Source organism: Austrofundulus limnaeus, unplaced genomic scaffold (assembly GCF_001266775.1).
Source record: "Austrofundulus limnaeus strain Quisiro unplaced genomic scaffold, Austrofundulus_limnaeus-1.0 Scaffold511, whole genome shotgun sequence".
Taxonomy (NCBI): domain Eukaryota; kingdom Metazoa; phylum Chordata; class Actinopteri; order Cyprinodontiformes; family Rivulidae; genus Austrofundulus; species Austrofundulus limnaeus.
Window position 1 is genome coordinate 268,337 of NW_013952913.1, and position 1,232 is coordinate 269,568.

The 1,232-nt window shown below is 42.6% G+C and overlaps 1 protein-coding gene across 1 annotated transcript in view; it reads right to left on the reverse strand.

Moving 5' to 3' along the window:
• The window catches only part of ift172 (intraflagellar transport 172), a gene marked incomplete in the record, with an annotated part of 65,169 nt that overhangs the window by 14,701 nt on the left and 49,236 nt on the right, over window positions 1-1,232 (reverse strand). The window contains 3 exon segments of the mRNA XM_014025942.1: window positions 140-250; window positions 333-449; window positions 568-654. Of these exon segments, the coding sequence (XP_013881396.1) occupies window positions 140-250; window positions 333-449; window positions 568-654 (315 nt within the window).

A 1,232-nucleotide genomic window follows, 5' to 3' on the forward strand; every position in this document is an offset into this window, starting at 1 on the left:
GCTTTTATAATTATTAGTTGTAAAACGGTCACCAGGCAATATTATCGTTTATCGCAATAAATTTTGAGACAATTAATCGCCCAGCAAAATTTGTTATCGTGACAGGCCTAACTCTGAGATGAAGTGTCGTGTTTTTTACCAACTGCAGCAGGAAGTTTCGCAGGTCGGCCCACATGCGGTACGACTCTGGCCCGGCGGTGTTGGGGAGGTTGATCAGATCCAGGAACAGGCGCTTGTAGATGTTAAAGTTCTGATCAGAAACACAGAGAAATGACAGGAAACAGTTTGTTTGACCCGTTTAAAAGGTTTGATTCGGACAAACAGGAGTTTACCTGAGGGTTGGGGGGAGCTCCGTGCTGGATGTAGAGCTGCAGAGCCTTCAGAGCAGCTCCTTCTTTGATGAGATGAGTGGCGTAAAGAGCCACGTATTTATGGAGGATCTTAAAGTTCTGAGAGAAACACAAAAACTCACATCCTCTCAAATCCAAAACCGTATGCAAGAACACAGAGAGAGATTTCACTGAGCGTCAGCGTCAAAGCTTAAATCAAACAGTTCTGGTTCTGTACCTGTTTGGACGCCGTCTCCAGACATTTGTCCCACTGGCCTTTCTCAGCATAAAGGTCCAGAGCTGCCATGACGTCCACCCCCACCAGCTGAACACAAGACAGACGCTACGTCTCGCTCGGTTTGACAAATGCTTCTACTGCGTAACTTCACCTAAATTTAGAATTTGCTGAAAAGCAGCGGTGGGCAGCACTAATCCAAAAATTAGCACCGCAATTTTTAAAGCGCTTATGAAAATATTTAGGTCCGCAACTTCGAAAGCYCTTATGCCATAGAAAAACTGGTGGAAGCTCATTTTAAAGCGCAAGTTCAATTTGACACTTACTAGCTGGCAACAATTCATGTACAATATATGCACAACACTGCCAAGTAGCGGTGTATGAACTCTTTTACAGCTTAATCCTACAACTGCTGATTGCTGGGGATGTGATTTCCTGAAACAGACCTTTAGCTCCTGGTGTAAAAATTAAAAAGTTGTTAAGGATTGCTAGTTCGGCTGCTTCTTTTTCTTTTTCTTTTGTTTGTTGTAGATTTTTCATTAAAGAAGCATCAATAAAGTAATTTTAAAACTGTTTATTGGAAAACTGATGCGATGCATTCTGGGTACATGACGGATTTGACTTGTGACGGGAAATGAAAGCACGGAGTTCAGGAAACTATCTTCCCT